Source organism: Hyposmocoma kahamanoa, unplaced genomic scaffold, assembly GCF_003589595.1.
Source record: "Hyposmocoma kahamanoa isolate Upper Pololo Valley unplaced genomic scaffold, ASM358959v1 202, whole genome shotgun sequence".
Lineage (NCBI taxonomy): Eukaryota > Metazoa > Arthropoda > Insecta > Lepidoptera > Cosmopterigidae > Hyposmocoma > Hyposmocoma kahamanoa.
In genome coordinates, this window is record NW_020653726.1 from 14,212,452 (window position 1) to 14,235,218 (window position 22,767).

A 22,767-nucleotide genomic window follows, 5' to 3' on the forward strand; every position below is an offset into this window, starting at 1 on the left:
ATAAAATTAATAAATGTTTGGTTTTCTCAGACTCACTAAGTTGCTTCCAAGACATTATTAAGCTACCGTTCCATTCCAAAGACAATTTCTCTATCACCCTCCAAATTAAGGAAGCTCTGTACCGATGTCAGTCAATAACTATGGATATATCAAAATGATCGCAGTAATCACTGAGCTCGAATGGCAATTCTCGCACTCAAAACGGTTCGAACCGATTTGTACGATAACCATATGAACTTGAAAAAATGTCATACGAGATCGTGTTTAGACTAGTCGAAAACTCGTAAGCAAGAATCTCCTTACTACATATTTCTCCGTGTAAACAGTCGAGGAGGCGATTAAGTTGCTTGCGAATCTCGTATGACATAATCGTAGGCGAGATTTTAGTTCTTGCCTGAATGTAAACATTACGATACGATAATCTTATGGCGATTATTGCTTACGATAATCGCGTACGAGTTTTCGTCACGAAGCGTGCGAGAGTCTCTCTCTATCTAAATGGGCCTTAAATGGCGAAAGATCGCCTAATCTGGCACCACTACTAATCAGTGTATACAAAATACATAGATTTAGTATATCGGGCCACTATGACAGAGCGGTCAGACCTCAAGATGAACATTGCGAAGATTGTACGGCGCGACCTTCGGAGCTACAGTACACGCCTCATTGAGGAGGCAATAGTAAGAAACCAAGGGTCCAAAGTGTTCACTCAGCAGTTTTGAAGGAGCCACCTGACGAAGCTTACAAAACACGATGGTCGAACCATAACGTCGAAGCCGGAGATGCTCGCCGAGATAGAAAACTTCTATGGCCGGTTATACGCTGCACATGTTCCTCGTACCCCACACGACAACCACGATTCCAGAACCGCCCTGATGCGCCACAATACCGACGACCTACAAGATATCACCCCTGACGAGATCGTATTGGCTCTAAAACAGCTCAAAAATGGAAAAGCCCCTGATGAAGATGTAGTTACTTCAGAACTTCTGAAGTCCAGAGGAGTTCCAGTCATTAAAGATCTACAGAACCTGTTTAACTCCGTCATTCAATTTGGGAGAACTCCTAAAACGTGGAACAGGGGTATTGTAGTTCTCTTTTTCAAACAAGGAGACAAATCTTTACTTAAAAACTTCAGACCCATCTCACCCAGAGCCACGTATATAAGCTGTTTCCTAGAGTCATTGCGAATCGTCTCGCCTGAAGACTCGACAAGTTTCAGTCACCGGAGCAGGCCGGGTTTCTACGAAGATACAGCACCATAGACCATGTACACACAATGAGGTAGATTATACAGAAGTCAGAAGAGTATTATCGGCCTTTGTGTCTAGCCTTTGTGGACTATGAGAAGGTTTTTGATTCCGTTGAAACCTAGGCTGTTTTGGAATCCTTGCAGCGATGCCAAGTGGACTATCGTTACATCGAAGTGCTGAGATGTCTGTATAACGCCGCCACTATGAGTGTCCAAGTACAGGACCAGCAATGTAAACCCATCCAATTACGTAGAGGAGTGCGACAACGGGATGTATTATCCCCGAAACTGTGCGGCATTGGAGGATATGTATAAGACGCTGGACTGGAAAAGTATGGGCATTAACATAAACGGCGAGTACATCTCACACTTGCGATTTGCAAATGACGTAAACAGCAGAAGCTGTACGGTCTAGCGTTCACCTCGCAACGTATTGGTCTCGACATGAATTTGGACAAGACCAAAGTCATGTTCAATGATCACATTGACCCGAGACTCATAGTCGTAAATGGCCAACTTCTTGAAGTTGTTTGTGTTTGTGTGTGCAGGTAGAAACAACTTCGAGAAGGAAGCCAGGAGGAGGATTCACTTATAATGCAAATGGAAACAAAACAACCTCTACGGTTTTTACTCATTCTCCACAGGGGCTTAAAAATGAGTGTTATTGAGATTATACAGAAATTTTGTGGTTATATACTGGATGGATTATACATTGGAAAGCAAATATTTGCAGCAATTGTAGAAACTTAAGAATTCGATAAATGTTAGTGATAAGCCTGTCATTATATTTAATTTGACGAGTTTTCATAATTTGAATTTGAAAAGTTGATCCAATTATGAAATTAAATTTATATTTTTATTTATTGATCTGTGATGATGATGTTTCATTAATTACTATGATAATGATATATTTTGAATGAATTTGTTTTTATTTTGTTGCAAGCGCGTGCAAGCGTATAGATCGAAAGAAAGAACAATAAAATTCTCCAGAGCAATAATGCTGTACAAATGCTTATGCCACTGACACCGTACAATGTATTAATGTAAACTAGTCATTAGTTGTTATTATTTTTGTATTTATAAATTTTTTTTTTAAATTTATTTATTATTAGTATATTAATTTATATTTTAGTTATTTTGTACCTCCATAAATTACAATTTAAAATATCCTGCTTAAAATGCACATGATCTCCTCCCCATCGTGCGCTTACTGTAACTACTCTAACCAATCCTTGCATCATATATTTTTCGATTGCCCACATTTTTCTATCGCTAGAATAATCCTCATCGATAACTTTCTTGAACTGTATAAAACCCCTGAAAACGTCTCACTTTCTTTACCAGATCTCCTGAAAAATCAAGAATGTTATCCAATTTTATATTATTTCTTATGAAGCACTATCGAAGACATTTAATTCTTGTAATGGTATACAAGAAAGAGTACTCTGTCTTGGCTGTATGGCGCATTAGTGCCTTTGCTTTTTCCAATGGAAAAAACAGTTTAAAAAATATTTGACATGACACATGTGGTTTGAGGTTATTTCAGTGTTTGTTTACTTCAAAAATCATTAAATACAGTCTAGATTGGTGCAGTGGCGGAATAGACTTAGTGATATAAACATTAGACAAGATGGTAAGTGGTTTATTAACATGCGTTAAATAAAATTTCCAATGTAAATAGCGCTAATGGAAAATGTTTAACTCCCAGGGAAAGCAACGAAAGACTAGGAAGATCGTCGAAAGGAAATTCGCTAAAATGAAGAAATTGATAAGCCCTAGCGATAGTCGTATCAAGGAAAGTGAGAGAGCAGCACCGAAAAAGAAAAAGGCGGAGAATCCACACGAGTTGAAATTACGGGAAGTACCACAAGCGAGCTCTGCACTATTCTTCCAGTACAACACGCAACTCGGTCCACCATACCACATTCTGGTGGATACGAATTTCATTAATTTCTCAATTAAGAACAAACTTGATATAGTGCAAAATATGATGGATTGCCTGTACGCTAAATGCATTCCCTACATTACGGACTGTGTTCTAGGAGAGTTAGAGAAACTTGGTCGTAAATATCGCGTAGCTTTAAAGATAATAAAGGATCCTCGTTTCGAGAGATTAGCTTGCCTTCATAAGGGTACATATGCTGATGACTGTATAACACAAAGAGTGACACAGCACAAATGTTACATTGTAGCTACAAATGACAAAGATTTGAAAAAGAGGATCAGAAAAATTCCTGGCGTGCCAATAATGTATGTGGCTGAACATAAATATACTATAGAGAGAATGCCTGATGCATATGGGGCTCCTAAAGGAGCCATCTAGTTGTAAGTTAGAGTAAATTTTGTTTATATTGAATACTTGTGTTTTATTTTGATCTTTTTATGTAGGCCAGAATACTGCCTTCTGAATGAAAAAGGGCACAACTGTTGTATAAAGTACGCATAGTTGTGCCTTTTTTCTTCATGAAGGCAGAATAGCTGACATCCAAATATTACCCCTCCTGTGAAGTTCTGAATTTACGATGTTAATAGTTTTCGAAATATTAGTTTTTGAAAATTCTAAAAGTTAAGCCCAGGGTGATATGCTAATATTGGATTTCCTTTTTAAATTTTTTTTATTGAATTGGTATTCAATTATTTTTATGTTAATGTACTCCACTAGTTTGTTATAATTATTAATACAAAGATTGATCACTCAGAAAAAATTACTTCAATCCGGCTGGATTCGAACCGACGTCTTCTAGCATACCATACCAGACGCTATACCAAGTAAGCCACGGAGTGAACTAGCGGACTTGACGAATTTTGCTGTGTGCTTGTGACGTATCTTTGTACTTTTTAACCGTAGCGCCATCTATGATATTTCGTCATCATATTGTATTTCCAGGGGCTTTACCATGAACCCTTATTACGATTCAGTTTAGGACCTGAAAATGAATCGTAGTGAGACAGTGTATATCACCATCCCGCTTTTTTGGCGTTACAAACCTAACTGAACCGTAATAAGAGTTCATGGTAAGGCCCCCTTCTTTTTTTTAGTGTATTATTTGGCTTCTGTCCAAGGCCCCTGTTGTATTTAGATATTGTAAAATTATCATAGTGCATTATTAAATCTGAACTGCAAATAGTTCAGTGTAGGCTTACACCAAACTATTTGATTATAAATAACACAATTGTATATGAAAACAAGAGAAATAAATTTCTTTAATTTGTAATGCAGTTATTAATTATCCAGTATTTTTTAAGTACAAACAACAGCCAAATATTAAAACTATGTCCTTAATAATTTTTATATATTTATTATTATATCATCACTTAAAATGAGTTGCTATAATAATAGGGCTATCTGAATAACATAATCAATGCTAGATAGTGGTATTATGAGCACTTGGAGAGCCAACAACGTCAATGATCTCTCCCCCTGTGGGTTTTGCTTCACTGTCATTTGATGTACTACATATTGACGGGGGTATTGTCAGGGTCTGAAAGAAATATAAATTTTATATGTTTTAAATTTAATACAATAAAGACAATTATCGACACTACCTTACTACACAGTTTTTTGAAATAGAGCTATATAATTTTATAGCTCTATTTCAATATATATTAGCTAATAAATTTAAGTAAATATGTCCATGTTAATCTACCATGAATATTTATTAAATTGTATGCCATATCATTGGAATATACTTTAACTACAATCAAAACAAACTGCCCATATCATACAGAAAAAAAACAATGCTGAAAATCTTCACCTTTCCTGGGTTCAGTGCCTCGTATTGATGTCGCAGGGCTTGCAGGTCGAACTCGCAGGCAGTGAGAGCGTTTTTGAGATCAAGCGCCAGTGCTAGGTCTGATCGGAGTTCATTGAAGTGCTTGCAGATTTCTTCCGTCGGCGTTGGCGCAATGTCTACCGAAAATAATTGCTTTAGTGTTATGTTTGCATATACATATACTTTATGCCCTTTTCCCATTGGGGTAAGCAGAGACAAAATAGTTACATTTGCTACTATGCTGATACACATTATTCGCCTCAACAATATGTATCAGTGCTTCTATGTAACATTTACAAAATTATCAAAAAAAAATATCTTTTATAGAAAGGTAACAATACCAATATTCATAGTCCGTAGCTCCTGTTCAATAGCTTTAGTTTTGCGTTGTCCGACGCCGGGCGGCAATTTCATGCGCTGCGACCTTAGCCATACGCCGGTGCCGCGCGCTTCCGGGAATTTTATGCCTGACCATTCTACAGTCTGAAAGCATAAGTAAAATAAAGTAAGTATTTTACCATCACATTACGACATATTTATCTTTACCATTCAACGCTCGAATTCAGCAGCGGACATCCCATATGCATAGTACATACCACACTCTCTACTGCTCTTATAGGCCTCTGTTGAGATGAAAGCTTCTTCTTATGCAGCTTCCTATCATGTCTCCTTGCAATGTTAGCGGCAGTGTTAGGAGTGTTGGCACTTTCTGTTACATTCACTTGAGCAACAGGGTGAATATTACCACTGTCGGCTCTTGAAATCAACTTTTGTAGATCTTGAGTTTTCCTTTCCCTTTCTCGTTTTCTTGCTTCAATCTTCTTCAATTCGGAGAGAAGCATTTGTTCTTCGTCAATCTATGGGGTAACAAGCAAAAGCAGATTTAAAAAAAACAACCATTTTCAAAGATTTTTTGCATTCACAGTCAACTTCTGTAATATAGGAGTTGGGTTTACCTGTTCTTGGGTTCTGTCAAACAGTCTTTTCAGTTGATCCTTCCGCTTCCGCTCATGTTCGGCGTCGTACTGATAAATCCGTTTTTCTCCATTGACCATGGTCACAGTATTTGACCATGGATTTGTTTTTACCTGACAAATTTAGAGTAAAAATAAATATTACATTTATTATACATTTTATGTGATACTTATACGTGGTATGTCTGGAATACATTATTTTAAAGGGTAACATAATGAAATAAGATGTACACCTGTACAAAATCTATATCCATTGATTAATTATATTCTGCAATTTTGGTGAGCAAAATTTCACATACCTACTATAGGTTTGTGGTTTGTACTATATTTAATTTGTCTGTCATTTAAATCTGACGAAAATTTACCTTGCTTAATATACCACAGATATTATAATATCTCTCTTTAAGATCCTCAACACTGCGGTCTCTAAAAGCAGCCCGGTCCCATCGGTCATGTATGACAATGAACCGCAGGTCAAATCTCTGGCAAAGGTCCATCAAGTGATCTGTCTCAGCCTGACTCCAGTCTTCTGACTTCAGGAATTGATTATACTCTGATTCTGAGTAAGATGGTATTGATACTTGCTGTAACAAGGCAATGAAATATCATGTGGGTCTTTTAGTATTATGCGTCCAAACAATGTATAATAAAATAAGACAAGTATGGTAACTTTCTACAAACACAGCAGTGTGGCTTGTATGTGTGTCAGACGCCATGTCAGACGCACACATTCACATAATATCTGCGATACACTCACGTTGAATAGCACTGGTGTGTGTCTATACACAGCGTGTGGCGGGCGCACACACATAGAAGCCGCGCTGCAACGTTTGTACAGAATTACCATACTTGTCTTATTATACAATGCTTTTTGGTTCAGGCATTAGTGCCAGAATAGTTCTCAATTGAGAGGTTGAAGGTTCACTGTTGCCACATGTGCCTATGACTACAATTTTTAAGTTATATATAATACTCATGTACATTTGTGAAAGTTTAGCAGCAATAACTCGGTAATGGTGAAGGAAAACTTTCAGTGTCTTTGAGAGATAAGTTTAAAGAACTTATCATTTTTACACTCGAGTTACAGAACATTTTTGAAAATTGTAATTTATGTCAAGAATAGTATTTTTTGAAATGAAAAATAGTGCCAAACATAACATTAATATGAGAAATAAAAATAAACTGGCTATTCTTGATAGTCGTCTTCACAGACTCATAAATTTATGTAAGGGGTAATGTTTCGCTACTACACACACAAGGTTTAAAACAGTGAAGCAAAAAGTTTATACTTAAGTTTATAGTTTCTGTGTACTTGGAGGACAAAAATCCTTGGTAGTGACACATTTAGCAATTTAAATTAATATTCACATCATAATATTTACATCAAACATATCACACCCTGAAGAGTACAGCAATGTCTAGACAAAGATAGACTGATGTTTTAATTTACATATTTAATTACTAATCTATTAATTTAATGATGTAGGGGAATGAATCAATAAAATATTCTTCCAACGAGTAAAGCATTTTATGCTATGTGTATTATTAATGCAACAGAATTAGAGATTTGGTAAGTTTATTTTGCGCTCTTTCCCTCTCCCAATAACAACAAACAAAGAATTTAATACAATTTTTAGTTTTAATACGTACCTTGTTGAATTGAGCAAAAGGATACTCTTTGGCCTCATCTGAAGCTCTCTTCCAGTGATAGAAGACGGCATTGTCTTTGCGTGCAGGGTTTGTGAATGGTGCCCATACCCATTTTCTCACTTTACGCATACCCAGCTTTGCTTTTGTCTGCTTATATGCTTTGCCTGGAACAAGAGTATGGCTTAATTTTCATCTTGCTATATAGTATAGAGGTTGACATACTGTACATTAGAATTTATTTTTATTAAAACGAGTTGTTAGTAATATATAGGAAATAATTTAAATATATCATAAATTACTGAAACTTCTTACCAGTATCTGTGGGAAGAAGTGGTGGCAAATCATTGTTGTCATTATAGAGAAGAGCAAAAACTTCCCTGTGCATACCCTCGGGCCTCTTCACGGCCTTAGCGGTTACATACTTCTTCTTAGCTTTATCTCCGTGGATGATACTGTCCCGACTCACTTCAGACGCCGCTGGATGCTCAATGTCCAAAATATCCAGAATATCAGCCATTTTACACTAACAAAATCACTATTGTTTTTATTGGAGAACTAAACGTGATACAGATTGAAGTCTGTGGTGTATACACAAGCCTATTAGATGACTATATATATACATATATACGTGGACAATTTTGATGTATTGATCGCAATCACTAAATGCAATTGCTGCACGTATTTAGAATTAAATAAACTCTTATCATAATTTAAAACGCCCTATCTATACGTTACTATAGAAAAGCATTTTTTTTCTGAAGGCCAATTTTTTTTTCTTTTCTTCTTCTTTCCATAAAGGAAAAGGCAAAGGTTTTACACCATACAGCCAAGTCTTGGTACATTATTCTTTTTTGGTGAAAAATAAAGGCATACGCCAAGTCTTCATTTCATTATACATTTTAAAGGCGATAAGCCTCGTCTTCGGTGGTCAAGTCAGGGTATAAAATTCCAATTCCGGTTAAAATTTCAACTCCGAGTGTTCGTCAAGTCCAGTGATCGACAATTCCGATTAATGCAAAATCCATTCTAAAGATCTTCTATTGTAGAACAAATGAAATTATAAATATGATTGTAAGTTTCAGGATTCTTGAGAAGTTCTTGAGTACCGCGCGGGATCGGACTCGAAGGTTGGTAAATAGATATTAGCTTATCAATTAAGGCTAAGCGCTGAATATTATAATTGGGGCAGTCAAATATTATATGGTCCAGTGTTTGATCAAAGTCTAAGTTGCATTCTGTGCATTTAGGCGACAGGGCTATTTTCATCCTATGTAAATGAGCATTGATGCGACAGTGGCCAAATCGTAAACGAGATATAACAGTATAAAATTTTCTTCCTTTGTATTGTTGTGATTTGGAAAACCAAGGTTTTTTCCCAATATCTTGATTAATTGAAGCGTACCAAGAACCTTTACGTATTTTAATATCGTTCCAACGAGTAAACCATTCAGAGAGGATATCTTTCTTGATCTTGGATATTAGGTCTGTATAATGGACACCATATGAGACAGTGGTGCCCTCATCAGTGTCCTGGCATCTATTGAAGTTGCATGCAGTTTTCGCAAGGAAATCTGCGCTTTCATTGCCTCTCACACCTACATGCGCCGGTGTCCACATAAATTCCACGTGAATGTTGTCATTACGTAGTTGCAACCACGTTTCCTTAATATCGTAAATAATAAAATTAACTTTGCTATTCATAGTTGTGCTTTGTAGAGACTTTAAGACGCTCATACTATCCGTCACAATAAGCCATCTGTTAGTTTGTTTGCTTTGTTTTATAAACTGGAGAACTTTAAGAATAGCCAGAGATTCCGCAGAAAAGATACTAAAACATTCTGTTAGCTTCTCTCCGTAACCGAATTTTAAATGTGGTACGTAAAAAGCAAATGAAGAGGTAAATGCCGACTTTGAACCATCCGTGTAAATTGGTATCAAATCTTTAAAAGTGGAAATTTTCTGATATATTTCTTCTTTGGTTTTCAAGTTTAGGTCAATGTGAATAGGGATGGTAATATATTTGCTTTCGTAGCTTCCATTAAAACAAGTCCAGTTCTGTTCACTTGTATATAGTTTATTGCGCAGTTTTATTTCATTTATGTATGAAAAGTCATGAAGAATAAACGGGGCAGAAGATAGTTCACGGAAGGAAAAGGAATTATATAAATTATATATTTTTTTTAAAAGAAGATTTGGATCTAACGAACATAAATGGAGAAGAAAATTAAATTTTAGATATTTAAATCGCAGGATTAAAGGGGGAACATTACATTCCACCTGCAAGGAATTAATTGGAGTAGTTCTGAAAGCACCTGTAATAGTTCTTAAGCTGTGGTTCTGGAGAATATCCAATTTCTGGACCAACTTATCATTTGATGCGTAGCAAAGGAAACCATATTCGAAGTGACTGCGTACTAAAGACTTATACAAATTCAATAGTATTTTGGGATCTGAACCCCAATAGGTTGATGATAATGATTTTAAAATATTTAATGCCTTTGAAGCTCGTGCGGTAATGTGCTCGACATATTTATTCCAGGACATGTTTTTCATAAAAGTAACACCTAAAAATCTTACGGAGTCTACAAAAGATAACTCTAAATTATTATAAAAAAGTTTGTAATGTTTTCTTTTAATGCCCACTCCATTAAAAATAACTACTTTGGTCTTATCAGCATTTATGTCTAAGTTTAAATATTTGAAATAATTATTTAATTTACTTAAAGCAAGATTTAATTTGTTTATAGTCAATTGTAAATCTGAGCCTGAGGAATAAACCACAAGATCATCAGCATATTGCAAGTTGCTTACTTCTGAACCCAAAACATAGTTGAGCTTGTTTATATACAACAGAAACACTAAAGGGCTTAATATCCCACCTTGACATACACCTTTAAAAGACTCTCTGGGGCCAATCAGATAATTTTTAACCTTGGCATAAACTTCTCGTCCATGCAAAAACTTAAAAATCCATAGTACGATTTTTTTAGGTAATCCTAGCAACATTAACTCTTTTGACAGTATGTGAAGATTGACATTATTAAACGCACCGATGATATCGAAAAAAATTGCGAACAATGTATTGTGCTGTTTAAAAGAATGAAAAATATCTAATTGAAGATGAGTTATACTCTCTCTAGCAGATCTACCTTTTCTAAAACCAAACTGGTTGGAGGGTAATATATTATTATGTTCTATATAGAATTCTAATCTCTGTTTTAAAAGTTGTTCAAATATTTTCCCCATACAAGATGTCAAAGTTATTGGCCTGTATGATTCATAATTATCCTTATCCTTATCTGGTTTAAGTGCAGGGATGAGACAATCTGTTTTCCACTGTGTTGGTATTAAATCTGTAGCCCATAGAGAATTATAAATATTCAGTATTACTTTTCTAGAATCTATACTGGCATACTTTAGCATCTTGTATGGAATACCGTCAAGTCCGCAAGCTGTATCTCTCCGTGAAGATATCGCTGCATTAAACTCCCCTAGTGTAAACTGGTTTGTTAAGTATTCAGAGTGAGAAGCTGGTACAGACTGTTCAATTAAATTCAATGGAGACTCAACGGTGTCTGGTGTATATTTTTTAAGAAAATTATTGATCAAGTCTATGTTGGTTATGACATTAGTGCTTTTGGGTTTCTTATTAAATTTTCTCATCATAGACCAGATATATGATAAAGGAGTTGTTCTGTTGAATGTTTCAGTTAGAGAATACCAGCTCAATTTTCTCTCATTATTTAAAATCAGTTTCCTTTGTGCCTGTTTTTGTTTAAAAGTCAAGTAATTTACTTCACTTGGATCTGCTTTAAAATTTAAGTATGCTTGTTTGACATCTTTTACAGCATTTGCACAGTTTTGATTCCACCAAGCTAAAGGTATTCTTTGTTTTTTAGGTTTTGTCAAGGAGTGATATATATGTGAAGGTGCACACTTGTGTTGAATTAAAGTAGATTGTTCTGCAGCTACATTAATAATGGCAGTTAATTCTGAATATGACTTTAATGGATTGGAAAGGTCGAAGTTATGGTTTGACATCAAACTATCTAACACCTTTGTATATTTTTTAAAATCAATGTTTCTACTACTTAAATGATGAGGAAAAGGTATATTGTTTTGATAATTAGGTACAGAATCATGGGAATTGTCATTAATTAATAATTTTGTTATTACAGGTAAATGAAAGCTACCAAGTGGGTCATCAGTTACTATCCAGTCAGAATTAAGAGCCAAAGAAGGCGAAACAATGGTTAAATCCAAGGCATTGGGCTGCCAAATGTGTGAGCCAACAGTTGTAGGATGTCCATTATTAAGTATGACCAAACCATTTTCATCTGAACTTTCATAGATGTCACGACCCCTAGCATCGATAGATGAACATCCCCAAAGCAGGTGGTGGGCATTAAAGTCACCTGCTAGAAATATTGGTTCCGGAATATTACGGATGAGATTATTTAACTTTTTCTTTGAAAACTGAAGAGTGCAATTACCTGGACTATATAGACTTATTATAGATAATTCTTTATTACAATATTTTAATCTAATAGCAATATTTTGAAGTGAATCATCATATTTTGTTTGTATACTAGTGTAATTTAATTTATTGTGAATTAGTATGGCTACACCATTATGAGTGTTGCCTGAATCTAACCTAACCAAGTTATATTCTTTAAATCTTATTTTGTGATGTGGTTTTAGCCACGTTTCACAAATTACTGCAATGTGAATATTGTTCTCATATAAAAATTGTGAAAAAATATGTCTATGGCACATTAAGCTCTGAGCATTCCATTGAACTATGTTCAGACTGTCCATTAGTGTAATATGTTATTTTGTTTTTCTACATTAAATGTCTCTATGAGAATATCTTTGATGGATTTTGAATTGATTTCTTTTTGATTCAATTTATTGAGGGATATTAATTTAACTATTGAATTTAATAAAATGTCTAAAATTTTTTCTGAGTTTAATAGGGAAATAAATTGATCAGTTTGTGAAACTTTTCTATGTAGGGAGGGAAATGACTTTTCATTTACTACTGCGGAATATGCTCTCTTTTGAAACAAATCTGTGTTTTGTTTTAATTTTTGTATTTTTACTGGACACTCCTTCGATATAGCTATATGCCGACCCTGACAATGTATGCAGGTAGCGTCTTTAGTGTCTATCGTACATGTTTTGAAGTTGTGGTTGCCTCCACATACTGAGCATCTTTCTGAGTTCTTACAAAATTTGCCAATGTGACCATACCTGAGGCACCGTAGGCATTGCTTCACTGGTGGGATGTAGGGTTTTACATCAAAACGCCAACTGTTGAGGTCTATGGATTCTGGCAGGACTGGACAGGAAAAGGTAATGGACACGGTTAGGGTAGGAGTAATCTGAAAATCATTGTCAACTTTATTTCGTCTCATAAAACGTCTTATTTGTACTATGTGTTTTGTACTGGAGATGGTGTCATATATTTCTTGGTTCGATAGATTGATTGGAACGTGTGAGATGACTCCTGTCACCTCTGTGGCTCCTGCAGGAATTGTCGCTTTCATTTTATATGAATCCAAATATTTGGTGTTTGTGAGGGCAGCATTAGCAAACGAAGCTCGCTCGAATATGACTCCTATTTTATATTTGTTAATTCTTACCAATTGCTTAACTCCCTTATTATACCTTTTTAGGGAAGTGGACATACCCATCATGTCCCTGTCGCCTATCGGTTTTCCGGGATCTGTGGACTCAAAAAAGACTATATATTCGAAGTTACCCCCATTTTCAGGGTAACTACGTGTATAGTTCAGTACTCTGAAAGGTTCGTATTTATTTGCAGCGGTACTGGTGGAGGATATGGAGTCGTTGTCCGAATCTGTGTTTTGTCGGCTTTCTTCTTCTCCGTCTTTTCCCTTCTTCCTCTTACGCTTCCCCATCGCAAAGCCGTTTGAAGAAAGTTATTTAACGAACAATATATAATTTTAAAAATTTATAATAAAAAATCGCGTCGTTCAGGTCGAAGTTTCCCGCGCTTTTTTCTCTGAAGGCCAAATTGCGAAGAACTTATTGACAGGTTATTAATGTTGCCATTTTTTCATTTTTATAGGCTTTTCGCGGCTAAGTGCGGAATACATGTCCAATTTCGTGCCTGATGGTCGGATCTGACTATCGGATCGGATCTGATAGGCGTCCTATTCTTTCGTCGGACTTTTCTGAACTAACTGTAGTGTTGCCAATTTATGGGGAATTCCCCATAAATGCAGGGAATTTCAACTCCATAACACAAGTGCTTTGGCCGCTAACTTTAGGATCAGAGCTAATATATAGCAGAGATAATATATATATATGTATGTATGTATATGTGTGTACTTAGTTTGGAGTCCAAAAACACGCCCAAGAATTTGTCATGTGTATCTACGGTAATGTAGTCACCTTGACATAAAATCTGGATGGATGGGACATTCCTTTTTCTACAGAATACACACAACAGCACTTGGGAACCGATAATGACAAGCCATGCTCGGCTAGCCAATCACTCAGATAGGTTAAAGGTTGATTTTTGGAAATTTTGAATAATTTGCATTAGCAACGCTGCAAATCGGAGGAAAGAATCGGACGTGTACTTCGTCTTCCCGCAAAAGTATATAGAGCGCGCCTTCAAACAATCGGACCGGCAATAAAATCGGATGCTATTTCCGAATTGAACGTGACGTATTGAGCGTTCATACAATTATATAGTACGAACGCCTTCCGGTAGTCGGATCAGACTAGTATGTATAGTAATCTGTGAATCAATTAGGAAGAGAAAAAAGCAAAGAGATAGGAAATACTAAACTTGAACATAAGTTTAATATAGAAATATGTTAATTGGTAGGTCAATGGTCATACCTATTTCATAAAATGTTTTTCATACATACATGGAACAATCTTATTTATTTAATGTAATATTCACAAGTGTCCAGTTACGGAAGTGCATTATGTGCCTTAGAGGATGGAAAAAAATAAAGGAATAGTCTAAGCAATAAAACGCAGTATTTTACTGTTTCAAAGTCGGAGCCACACTCGGTGATTCTAAAATTTTATTTTTCGATAATTCTTAGAGCTTTCTAAAATTTAATTTTTATTTATTAATTCGGAAAAAAATGAGAGACAGGATAAAGTTATTTATAGACATTTTTGTGAATGATATTATAACCTAATTATTGAATTTTTTTGGGAAATAACTCTACTAGTTTTGTTATGATTATGAATACAAAGATCAAACACAATGAAAAAGTTCGTCGACCCGGTGGGACTTGAACACACATCCATGCTGCATTGTAGCGTTGCTTTTTACCAACTGAGCTGTGGGTCCAGTTACCGAGCCATCGAATTTCTCCTGTGTTTTTGTATAGATCTTTGTACTGGCTTTCGGCATTCGTCGCCGCTAGTGACATCTAGTGAGAGATTTTTGAATAACCTTCTCACCGCAGCGCAGCCTTTGCCGATGCCTTTATAAGTACCACAACTGACGCAGATGTCGCTTTACGATCAAATGAATTTATTGGATTTTTTTGTGAAATAACTCCACTAGTTTTGTTATGATATAGTGATAATATATGTGTAATATATGAGTAATAGTGATGATATATGTAACCTATTAATCAGAATCTTTTCAAAATTCAAATATTGAAAATGATTTTTTGTAGAATTCGTTGCGCCGCTTCTGGGCTATCAAGAGGCACCTGAAACAAACGGCGTATTAGAAAAAACCTCCCACATAAGTGATTCGTAATATTTGTTGCGTATAGGTATATAATTAGGTATCTATATATTGGGTACATGTATATGAATAGGTATAATTTAGCAGCAGTAGAGCTCCTCGTGAAAGAGTTCGTCCAGGGAGGTACTGCCACCTTACCTATTTGTAAGGACGCGTAATGTTAGCATTACTGCGTTCCGGTTTAGAAGGGTGCTGGTGAAATTACAGGCACATGGGACTTGTCAACTTACGTCACAGAGTTACTGGCGCGGTGGCCGTGCCCTCGGATCTTTGCGATTTAAAGCTCTGAGTGGCACTGCAAATGTTATGGACAGGCGCAGTGAAAATATAGAACGTAATAGGTGATGCGATTCCGATTGGCGACACGCATGTTGCGTATGTTTCGGTTTCGGAATTTTAATTTGACTTTCCTCTGCTTTTCTATTATGGAAAAATAAACAGTAGGTATACCGATTGTCCAGCCGCATTAATCCAGTAAAAAGTTAAGCGTTCAGTCTCCCTGAAATAGCCTTGCAGCAGTGAATTCACTGCGATGGGCTGTCGTTCGCTATTTCTAAACGCGTCTTGTCCCGACCATTCCAGATTGTCGATCCATTCAAGTTGACCTAGAAAACCACGTAAACGTTTTCAATTGAGGGAATTACAGGACCGACTCATCGACGGCGATCGATGTTTGCCCATACAAAAAGCACGATTGACATGGAATAAGTCACGGAAGATGTGGTCTGTGGAATAAGTCGACGTTGTGATCGGAAATCCACACTAATCGTGCTTTTTTTTTACGACTGAACTATCGATCCTTGTCGCGTCGTATATCCTGATCATTAGTTAGACAATGCAGATTGTTACGAAGTAAAACATGTAAAATTACCCGGAGTAGTTGACACAGCGTCTAGGTTGCCGTTGTAGATTGCAACTTTAAAGCTGGTATTGGATAAGATGTATTCCACTGAAAAATAAGTAAATTTGGTTGTAGTACCCGAATAAGATGTCAGAATAATTGTACACTTAGGTTAATTGATAAAATATATAGATATACGTGCAATAACCTTTGTCGACTGTAGGCACCATGAAAGAACTCCTAAAAGCGTTGACAACAGCGTCGCGTTGCGCGTCAAATGTAATTGAGATGCCCAAGGAAGGCGCCACTGTCTCCATCATGAATTTGTTGATATCCACATCGTCCAGCATAGAGCGAAGGTAGTTCTTTTGCCCAAAATAATCCGCAGCTAAAGAGACATTTCGAATCATCAGCTTAAATGTTCGTTACTTTAGGATATGTGTCCTAGCTACGTTCTAAACACGACTGTCGGGTATCCTAATGGATTTGTTTGGTTTGTATTTGTTGTATTCGCCCTCAACTGATCTTTACTTTATAAAGCCTGAAATTGCATCGTACCTGATGGATTTCGAACCAGCTTATCTGTAATACGTCTCAAATTAACAGCGACAGTTCCAGCTTCCTCTTCGACAATTCGCCCCAAGGAGAGGAATTTGTCGTAAGCTTCTTCATAGTCTTCATTATTGACTAATCTGTTTGTTTCTGCTGAAAAGCCTTCAATGACTGCACGCCCCGTGGCATCTATGTAGCCCATTTCCTCTAGATAAAAACCAAGTTTTGTGAGAGCGAGAGCCGGCGAAATTATACCATTTCCCAGGACTACTCCTTGAAGATTGTGAGAAAAGTCCTACAAATCGAGAAATAGATATGAAGTAATTTGATTAAAAATGTCAATCCTGTAAATTTATTTATTTATTTTGAATCAAATCACAACTCGGTCAGTCACGGGTTGGTTTATGTATATTGATAAGTTAAATGTGTACAAGGAGTGTGGGGGAACGCTTTTGTTTCACTTAGTAATTAATAAAGAATTAAGCAAAGTAAATAGTAAATTTAAGATTCTTACTACGTCTGTGAGTTGGATGGCCAGTGATACAGCAAGCTGAGCGCCATGACCTTGACCAAAAATGTACAACGGAGATCTTTGGTAGGCTTCATGGTGGGTGTAAAATGCCCTGAGTACGTGCACCAAGTGGTTTGCTACAAAGGGAAATAATTAATTATGATACGTGTACCTATTTTAGAAATATTTAACTCTGATTGTAAACATTTCATGTACAATTGTTTGTTATCCCTGAAAAATAAATAATTAAATAAAAATAAATGAATGATTCCTTGTATCATGCAATAGCGTGAGAGAACGGTAGTTGATTTACCCCAGTAAATCCTAAGATAAGGTAAGGTTCGAATCTGACATTCAAGAGATGTGGTTACCTACAGGTAACCAGAAAAAAAGAAGCGAAGTTATAAAACTGACAACAATGTAATGGTATGCTTTCAATCTGATTCCGTATACTTAAAGTTGTTATGCATGTATAGTGGCAGCTCCTTGTGAAAGAGTTCGTCTAGGATTACATTTTTTACATTTTGTTTCTGCCACGGTTCGGCTTTGAAGAGTATAAGGGTGCTAGTGAAATTACCGGCACATGAGACTTGTCAACTTATTTCTCAGGGTGACAGACACGATTCCGGAACCTGCATTGCACGGGCTCACTCGTCTGGGGGGCGGGTCGGAGGACAACTGACTAGCCCCTCCGTTGGCGCGCGAGCCCTGGCGCAAGCAAGGGCGGCCGGGCGGCGTCGTAGTGAATGTTCACCGACCCCGGCGAGAGGTAAACCCGGGGGGTTTTAGTGGGGTAGGCCCTCCAGCTTGGAGGGAGAGTCCCCACATAACCCCTGGGTCTCCCTGGGCTCAGAGGTATCTATAAAGATTTCCCCCCGTCAAAAAAAAAGGGAAGACAGGCACAGTGGCAGTGTCCCTTAAACCTTTGCGATTTAGAACTCTGAGTGGCACTGCAACTGTCGCTTACCACCAGGCGCACAACTTGTTCGTCCCGTCACTTCGTATCTTAAAAAAAATACAGGTAATGATTTGACCACCACTACGGTTACCATTTTCTTCTAAAGCCTGAGGAATTCTGTTGTCAGTCCTAGCCTTGCTGAATCCAGTGCCTATAGGAGCGTCGACAAACAACAAATTGTACTCGTTGATCTGAAAAATATGTACAATGTCATGATACAAACAATATGAAGCTTCATAAAACATTTTTCTTAAATTTCGTATTTTACGTGTATCCAAAAGTAGAGGAATCTGGTCCGTAGACAAAATAAATTAATGAATTGGGTGCTTTATTACTTAGGGTGAAGACTTACCCAGGAATCGTTTCTTTTATTGCGATTGAAATCAAGAGGTCCGAACATTCCGAAATTGGCAAATGCACTGGGCGGCAAGCCGGTGACACCGTCCAACCATAGAATGATGGGCCGAGCGACGCCTGCACTGGCCAGTGTGGGGAAGAACCACCAGAACATTTCCCCTGCCCGCCCTAATCGCGTCAAGGCCGCAGTTTGTTGCACATCGCCTAAACCTGTGCCTTCCAGCACTGAAATAATACTTAAGTGCATGTATTTTTTCACAAACTTTTGTAAATGTCGCTGAGTTTCACAAACTATGAGCAGTCAGTTGCAGGTATCGCTCTACAGTTATTTAGTCCCGAGCGCGTCATGACCATAGATATATCTATGATCATGATCCATTATCAGGTCATTAAAATCTTGTGCGCAACGCACCTGGGATTCTACTAACGTTCTCCGTTCGACATTCGTCCGAAACAATTACTGTCAAATAGGTGATACTCGATCAAATTAAAGACGCACGATGCTAATGAAGCTTTAAGGTCTACCCACACATATCCGGGCCGTGCCCGGGACGTGGACGGGCCGTGCTCCGTCAGGGGCTCAAAAAAATAACGTTGCGTATGTTTTGTATGAACTCGTTCACAAGTCCGTGTCCGGGCCGGGGCGCTGCGCGTCTGACGGGCCCGTAGTTCATACAAACTAGCACGCCCCGTCCACGTAACTGGCACGGCCCTGATGTGTGTGGATAGTCCTTTATACTTGACATTGTGTTTTGATTTGGTCGAGTATTACGTATTTGACAGGAATTGTTTTGGACGAATATGGGATGGAGAGCGGAAGTAGATCCCCTGGTATGGAATTCTTAGAATAATGGTGTTGGGTGATATAAAACTTACGAATGTTGGTACTGATTTCATGTCGGTCTACTATCAACCACCACAGCAGTACTCCAAGTCCCGCAAGCAAGGCCCCTATAGCAATCACTAACAGCGCGAGCCATATATTATTCCTAGACGACTGCATTTTCGCTTTACATAAGTTCAATTAAAAAGATATTAAATACACCTTTCACTACAGTAATCGATTGGATAAAAAATAAATATGTTTAAGATTTACGGTAGTATTTAATCTGCTTACATTCATAAATAATAATTAATATAGATAAATTATTATCACACCCTAAATGTTAATATTATCGCATTAATACTGACAGTTATTGATAATCTCTTATGTTGGTATTTAGCGCGACATTCATAGACACTTATGTGCAATAAATGGGCCCACTATAATATTTTCCGCATAATTTTCCAATTTTTAAAAATATACATATTTGAAAGTCATATTCAGTTAATGCTTGGAAACACACTTATAGTTGTTAATTTACTTCCTACTATGTTGATTACGGAAATTCCGTACGTAAAATTTCGCTCACTCACTAATGACAGAAACTTGTAATAGTCCGACGCCAGACGATGACAAGTTACGTTACAATATTGTAAAATGAGTTTATCTATCGCATCTATCTATTTTTATTTCGCACGCAGCGAGCACGTAGATTGACCGACAAACAGCATAATATATTACAATTTATTAGCGACAAGTCAAGACTTGTTGACAGTGAAATTAAAAAATAAAATAAATAACGCACACACTCATAGCCCGTACTAGGGAAACCTTGTATCGCGGGTACTATTGACACACACATAGACAACCACAAATTACATCGAAACTTGCGAGAAATAAATGTAGGCCATACAAATGTTTCTCCCCGTCTGGGAATCAAACCTTGGAATTCTGCGTGGCAGTACCATAACCATTCGCCCACACAGCAGTACCGCCAAGCTATTATGATTTTTTTAGTTTTATAAATAGTCGTTAGCTACCCTTTGCATTTACTTTGTCATAGTCTCAAGTAAAATTATACACTACGTACCAGGGGAGACCATTAATTGCTACTATAAGCCTTATTAATCTTTCCTATCAACGGGCTTTTGGTAAACGCCATTTAGACAATGTACTGGGAGAATGGCGCATAAATATAAACGGTGGGTACATCTCGTACTTCCGATTTGTCGTTTTGGCAGAATGATCATGTCTGGGAAAACTATGCACAATATAAATACACTAAGCAATAAAACAAAAAGCACGTTCCTGACGTGTTCGTCTCATATAATATTTATCCTGACTAGAATTAAATACTAAAATTCGTCCAAAAGAGTTCGTCTAGGGAAGTACTGCTACCTTACCTATTTCTGCCATCAAACAGTAATGTCAGCAATACTGCGGTCCGGTTTTGATAGGTAAAGGTGCTGGTGAAATTACAGGTACTTGGGACTTGTCAATTTATATCTCAAGGTGACGAGCGCAGTGGGAGTGCTCCTCAAAACTTTGCGATTTAAAGATGGCGGTACTGCAGTTGTTATGGACAGGCGTGTCTTATTGCCTTGCTTGTCATAAATAACGCATTGGCATTTCGGTAACTTTCGAGACTATTTGTAATTATTAAATATTTTACAAAAATAATGCTTGTCAATCTAAACTTGGTGGCATAGCAAAAACCTGAGTAGGTTTATTCATGCATCGCAATTAATTGATGGGTGATCGTAAACGATGCGATAGGAAACCCATTGTTTCCTCCCATACCACCCATAGCTCCTCCTCCGGGCTTCTAATTGCATCTTTATGCGACGTTGGCTCGTTGTATCCCATTACAGCATTCATGATAAAGTCTTTGAATGGATAAGTGTTTGAATGGATGTGGGGCACGTAATCAAGAGCGATCACGAAGTATCATCTGATCCGGGAATACGTCTTCATAAACGACGTGATCTTGATTTAAAGTACCTTCGTCTACGGCATTATCTTCACCAATTATATCACCTTCGTCATCGTTATCTTAATTAATGGTATCATCTTCGTTAACAATATCATTCCCCCCGATTCAATAGACTTTTCTGGCAAAATGTTTTGAGCATCATGATATTCCTCATCGGCTTCCAAATTTTGTTCATCGATGCCATTTTGTACTTTTATTTCATTAGCTGTAGAAAAACTTCTAAAAAGATCCACCTCAACTTCATTTTCATTATTTATGGGTTCATTCATTGAAGTTCTTAAAGCATTTTCGTCGAATATATCGTCTCTAGACCTTACTAATGAATTTTTATTTGGGTTCCAAAGTCTATGCCCATCATCATCGTTGTAGCCAATTAAAACGCAACGTGTAGCTTTCTTTTGCATTTTCTTTCTCCTCTGCTTTGGTACATGCGCAAAGCAAAGTGAAGCAATTATCCTCAAGTGATTTATCTGAGGCTTCTTGTTAAGCCAAAGTTCATAAGGCGATTTGTGTTCCACTGTAGTTGGCCCTGTCCTGTTTAGAATATAAACGTCGTCTATATATAGAGGTCTTTATTCTCAGTTCTCTTTCTATCAATCTTTTGACATGCTGTTTATTTTGATGTCCTAACCTTTTATGGTATAATTGAAGTTTATCTCCATGCTCAATTAAATTGATTGAAACAGCAGGCCGTACGGCTTTGCAATCTACACACATCAAAAGTGTCTAGGGATCAAGTACGTTTAAGAGTATTGCTGCAATTAGGGTTAATTATATTAACTTTTTTGTATCGCTATTGATACTTTTTAGTGAGTTTTAACATTTAAATAAGGAATATTGTTTAAAATTCGATAATAAGAAGAAAATCGATTGTCAATGTGGTTTTGTATAAAAATGAGTTATAGCGTTTTGACAAAATCATTACAATATCTGCATCGGAACCGAAACAATTTACATTATTATGGAGAGTATATCCAAAATACTGCTCGACGGAATCGTACCATGACCGCCATGATGTTGGTTACGAGGCTCCACAGCTCCTCAGGCTTGCTAATAAGCGATCAAACAATCCGAAATCGTTTACGTGAAGTGGGTCTGCGATCCCGAAGGCCGCTCAGAGTTCCACCTATTGCACCCTGCAATCGCAGGACCCGTTTATGATGGGCTCGCGAACACAGAAACTGGGAGGAAGAAGACTGGCGCTATGTGTGCTTTTCGGATGAATCCCGCTTCGGTATGAGACCGGATACAAGACGTACTCGAGTTTGGAGAACATCTGGACGTTATGAACGTTTGATATATTGTCAGGAAGTTCATCCATATGGTGGGGGAA

General features: G+C 37.1%; 3 protein-coding genes and 2 long non-coding RNA genes across 6 annotated transcripts; 3 read left to right on the forward strand and 2 right to left on the reverse strand.

Moving 5' to 3' along the window:
• The first annotated feature begins 2,807 nt into the window (after window positions 1-2,807).
• On the forward strand, window positions 2,808-4,410 carry LOC113227037 (rRNA-processing protein FCF1 homolog). 2 transcript variants are annotated; one of them, XR_003310166.1, is made up of 3 exons: window positions 2,808-2,885; window positions 2,961-3,628; window positions 3,705-4,410. XR_003310166.1 is itself a non-coding variant. In XM_026459901.1 (2 exons), the coding sequence occupies exons 1-2, from the start codon at window positions 2,883-2,885 to the stop codon at window positions 3,573-3,575; spliced, it is 618 nt and encodes a 205-aa protein (XP_026315686.1). In that variant the 5' UTR covers window positions 2,808-2,882; the 3' UTR covers window positions 3,576-3,654. The 2 variants fall into 2 exon arrangements, 1 of the variants encoding a protein (XP_026315686.1); XM_026459901.1 differs by lacking the exon at window positions 3,705-4,410 and having other exon boundaries at window positions 2,961-3,654.
• A 163-nt stretch (window positions 4,411-4,573) lies between these two features.
• Window positions 4,574-8,283, reverse strand: LOC113226964 (DNA methyltransferase 1-associated protein 1). Its single transcript, XM_026459807.1, has 8 exons — window positions 7,962-8,283; window positions 7,650-7,813; window positions 6,365-6,583; window positions 5,982-6,113; window positions 5,622-5,882; window positions 5,367-5,508; window positions 5,008-5,162; window positions 4,574-4,734 (listed from the first exon to the last, which is right to left on the reverse strand). The coding sequence occupies exons 1-8, from the start codon at window positions 8,164-8,166 to the stop codon at window positions 4,618-4,620; spliced, it is 1,395 nt and encodes a 464-aa protein (XP_026315592.1). The 5' UTR covers window positions 8,167-8,283; the 3' UTR covers window positions 4,574-4,617.
• Window positions 8,284-8,559: 276 nt separating this feature from the next.
• On the forward strand, window positions 8,560-10,710 carry LOC113226922. Its single transcript, XR_003310157.1, has 3 exons — window positions 8,560-8,587; window positions 8,726-8,776; window positions 10,640-10,710. It is a non-coding gene; the product is annotated as an uncharacterized LOC113226922 (long non-coding RNA).
• A 168-nt stretch (window positions 10,711-10,878) lies between these two features.
• Window positions 10,879-12,508, forward strand: LOC113226921. Its single transcript, XR_003310156.1, has 3 exons — window positions 10,879-11,471; window positions 11,549-11,758; window positions 11,828-12,508. It is a non-coding gene; the product is annotated as an uncharacterized LOC113226921 (long non-coding RNA).
• A 2,194-nt stretch (window positions 12,509-14,702) lies between these two features.
• LOC113227143 (retinoid-inducible serine carboxypeptidase-like) lies at window positions 14,703-19,621 on the reverse strand. The gene is made up of 9 exons (XM_026460021.1): window positions 19,495-19,621; window positions 18,614-18,843; window positions 18,353-18,452; window positions 17,307-17,440; window positions 16,799-17,087; window positions 16,449-16,628; window positions 16,271-16,348; window positions 15,850-16,004; window positions 14,703-15,361 (listed from the first exon to the last, which is right to left on the reverse strand). The coding sequence occupies exons 1-9, from the start codon at window positions 19,619-19,621 to the stop codon at window positions 15,299-15,301; spliced, it is 1,356 nt and encodes a 451-aa protein (XP_026315806.1). The 3' UTR covers window positions 14,703-15,298.
• Between the last annotated feature and the right edge of the window lie 3,146 nt (window positions 19,622-22,767).

Bases quoted from the DNA above. Each gene is read 5' to 3' on its own strand.
- LOC113226964 (XM_026459807.1), bottom strand. From the start codon at position 8,166: ATGGCTGATATTCTGGATATTTTGGACATTGAGCATCCAGCGGCGTCT. The intron at 7,814-7,961 runs GTAAGAAGTTTC...CTCTTGTTCCAG, and splicing joins ACTTCTTCCCACAGATACTG to GCAAAGCATATAAGCAGACA. The intron at 6,584-7,649 runs GTACGTATTAAA...GCCTTGTTACAG, and splicing joins CTTTTGCTCAATTCAACAAG to CAAGTATCAATACCATCTTA.
- LOC113227143 (XM_026460021.1), bottom strand. From the start codon at position 19,621: ATGCAGTCGTCTAGGAATAATATATGGCTCGCGCTGTTAGTGATTGCT. The intron at 16,629-16,798 runs GTACGATGCAAT...ATGTCTCTTTAG, and splicing joins GCTGGTTCGAAATCCATCAG to CTGCGGATTATTTTGGGCAA. The intron at 16,005-16,270 runs GTAATTTTACAT...GTGGTTTTCTAG, and splicing joins CGCTGTGTCAACTACTCCGG to GTCAACTTGAATGGATCGAC.